The sequence below is a fragment of the Anopheles gambiae genome, chromosome 3 (genome assembly GCF_943734735.2).
Source record: "Anopheles gambiae chromosome 3, idAnoGambNW_F1_1, whole genome shotgun sequence".
Classification (NCBI taxonomy): Eukaryota; Metazoa; Arthropoda; class Insecta; order Diptera; family Culicidae; genus Anopheles; species Anopheles gambiae.
In genome coordinates this window covers 15,511,533-15,514,567 of record NC_064602.1, presented here as the reverse complement: position 1 = coordinate 15,514,567, position 3,035 = coordinate 15,511,533, and the positions used below count along the sequence as shown (strand labels likewise).

Here is a 3,035-nt window from a genome sequence, read left to right as displayed (position 1 = left end):
GTTTCTATCGTGAATGTGATTCTTTTCAGTAATTGAGTATGTCCTGAAATCAACCAGCGTTGCAAATATAGTACAACTGTGTAACAGTAAGTGGTACATCACATTTTTTATTTGGGTCAACACAATTGCTGTAATGAAAAATGTCGGTCGACACTCCATGAAAAATAAAATAATGAGCAATTAAATAATCATTAGGTAAGATAAACGTATAGTTATTGGAATAACAACGTGATCAAGAAATACAAAAATAACATGAATATAGATAAAAAGGTAAATTAATCAATAATTATCATGATACATAAACTCATGATTATTAAACTAAAAATTCGAGCAAGAAAACAAAATATGACACAAAAGATGAGAACATAAATATAAATTAGAAAGTGAGTTAATCAATACAGAAATAGATAGATAAATGAATAAATGTTGAAATAAATGATGAAAGAAACAGGTAACTGTATTTCTCGATTTTTGATTTGTTTGGTATTATTTACATTTTGTTTTCAGTGATCTTCTTTTATTGTACTATGCATTTTTTAATTATAAATTAGTAAGCTTAATTACCACTTCGGTGAATAAAATCTCGTCAATATAAAGCTCTTCAACTTTTCCATCAACCCATGCGTCAAACGCACCGATCGACCGCTGGTGTGGACCGAACACGCAGCGCTGAGATAAGATAAACCCAGACGCTCGCATACGGGAATCTGAAGCTCTCAGCAACTCTCCCCCCAAAAATTCTCTCCCTATTCGCTCCCTTTCGACGCTCTCCAGTGCCAATACCATTACACGACCACATTCATCCCCTAATAGCGGGGAGAATTGGCGCTGGAACGCATACTCCAACCCGGCCTATTTAAGACCATTCACACGGCTGCTGATTGTGTCAATTCAATCATTAGCAGTGTCTCAAGTGCGTCAGTGCGGTGTAGTCTCCAGTGCAGCAGAAACCCAAACGCCATGGCCGACCGTAAGATAACGCCCATGTTCAACGACTACGTGTACGAGGCGATCCGCCGGATCGCGGTCGAGCAGGGCTTTACGCCGGATCTGTTTTCGGTCGACTTCGACGAGGAGACGCGCCTGGAGTGCGACGGGTACGTGAGCTTCGTCTTCAAGGCCATCATCAACGGGGACGATCGGGAGTTTACGCTGTGGTGTAAGGTGCCGCCGAACGGTGACGAACGTTCGCTCGAGCTGTTCAAGCGCGAGTGCTTCTTCTACCGCGAAACGCTGCATGGGTTCTACGAGTTCCAGGCGGAGAAGGGTCTGTCGGAGGAGTCGGGCGACGGGTTCTATGCGACGCCCAAGTGCTATCTGGCACACTGCAACACGGACGCGCCGGAGCCGGAAGCACTGATCATGCTGGAGTACAACGAAGCGTTCGAGAAGTGGGACTGGGACAAGCTGGAACCGATCAACGTGGAGCATACGCGGCTGGTGATGGAGCAGCTGGGCCGTCTGCATGCGCTCTCGTTTGCGATGAAGGAGCAGCGGCCGGAGCTGTTCGAGCAGTACAAGCGGACCGGACAGCCGGACTCGGCGTTGATCACGCTGATGAAGGAATCGTTCGATCGGGCGTTGATCACGATGAGGACGCGCTTCGAGTCGGAACAGGAGCGTATCGTCGCCGTGAAGGATGCAGTGTTTGAGAGCTTGAAGAAGTGTTGCGATCCGGCCACCGCCGAACCGTACTGTGTCGTCACGCACGGTGACTGCTGGATCAACAATCTCATCTACTCGCATAATGAGGTAAGTCACATCGGGAGAGAGAGAGCCCCGCTATGATTACCTTTCATCTGATACGATAACGTATCGTTCGCAGAACAACGTGGCAACGGGGGTTATCTTGACGGACTGGCAATCGTCCCGGTACGCTTCGCCCATCCTCGACCTGTGCTACTTCTTCTTCATCTCGGCCGGGGAACAGTTCCGGCGCGACAATATGGACAGCCTGCTGCACCACTACCACGGTGCGCTGGCGGACTTTCTGGCCAAACTTGGTGGAGATGCGGCGCGGCAGTTCCCGCTCACCACTCTGCTGAGGCTGATGAAGCCGTACCGTGATCTGCTCGGGAGCTAGTCGCATGCGTTTCCCGCGCATCGCGCACAGTGTCTGTGAAACGCGTTGTTTGCAACTGTGACCGCATCCGGAAGTGATCTTGGACCCCTTTGGTCGATCTGATGCGTGATGCGCGGGATTCCATCGTTAGGAACAGTACGGTTCGATGGTGTGCTGCTGGCGTGGAGCACTTTACATGGTCTCTACGTACGAGACGTACCCCCAAACGGGGGTTCTCTGAGGGGTTGAATGCCCATAAATAAAGATCCAGAGATAAGATACTCGAGGCGTTGAACGATTGTTATAGCACGTTGGACTGCTCACGATGACAAGCTGAAAACTTTGGGTTCTTCTTCAGCACAGTTGCGCGAAACACACAGTGCCAATCAATCTTGGGAATGATATGAGTCTTGATTCATGATATCGAGGTGTCTCAGTTAGCAATAATGTTGGGATTGATGGCAAAGTTTGAAACTATTGGAGATGCTGTGTAAAAAAATATATACAAAACCAAAGCAATGCACCTAAATCTTCTTCGGACTTGTCTACACTTACTTTTGAAGATATTTGTGGGTCACTTTTATTTTAAGTCACAACAGCAGTTACACAACAGGAGGATTAGCATGAATATAGGGCCCTCAGCGGAGAGACTAATGTAGGGTCAGCTGAATTGTCCAATGGAAAGGTTGATTTAGCGATTCTCAACCGAATTGGTATGCAGATGAAAAATGGCTTGTGAGATGGGGAAATAGGTTGTATTTTCAAGGGTCAAGGGTCGCCACCTCGAGGCCCTCAGACAGCGCTTAAAGTTGCGTACAGGTCGATGTTTGTGTCACTCAAATAATTTGGAAGTCGTTTTCATTTCTATCAGGGACGGGTACTTTACGGCTCCCATTAAGGAAATAGATACTCTTTGGAAACATTCGATGAAGACCAATTCACCTTAATATTCTTACAATTCGTATTGTAAATA

At 46.9% G+C, this 3,035-nt stretch overlaps 1 protein-coding gene across 1 annotated transcript; it reads left to right on the top strand.

The window, feature by feature from the left end:
- The first annotated feature begins 632 nt into the window (after positions 1–632).
- Positions 633–2,343, top strand: LOC1275553 (uncharacterized). The gene is made up of 2 exons (XM_314809.4): positions 633–1,752; positions 1,826–2,343. The coding sequence occupies exons 1-2, from the start codon at positions 961–963 to the stop codon at positions 2,081–2,083; spliced, it is 1,050 nt and encodes a 349-aa protein (XP_314809.4). The 5' UTR covers positions 633–960; the 3' UTR covers positions 2,084–2,343.
- Positions 2,344–3,035: the final 692 nt, after the last annotated feature.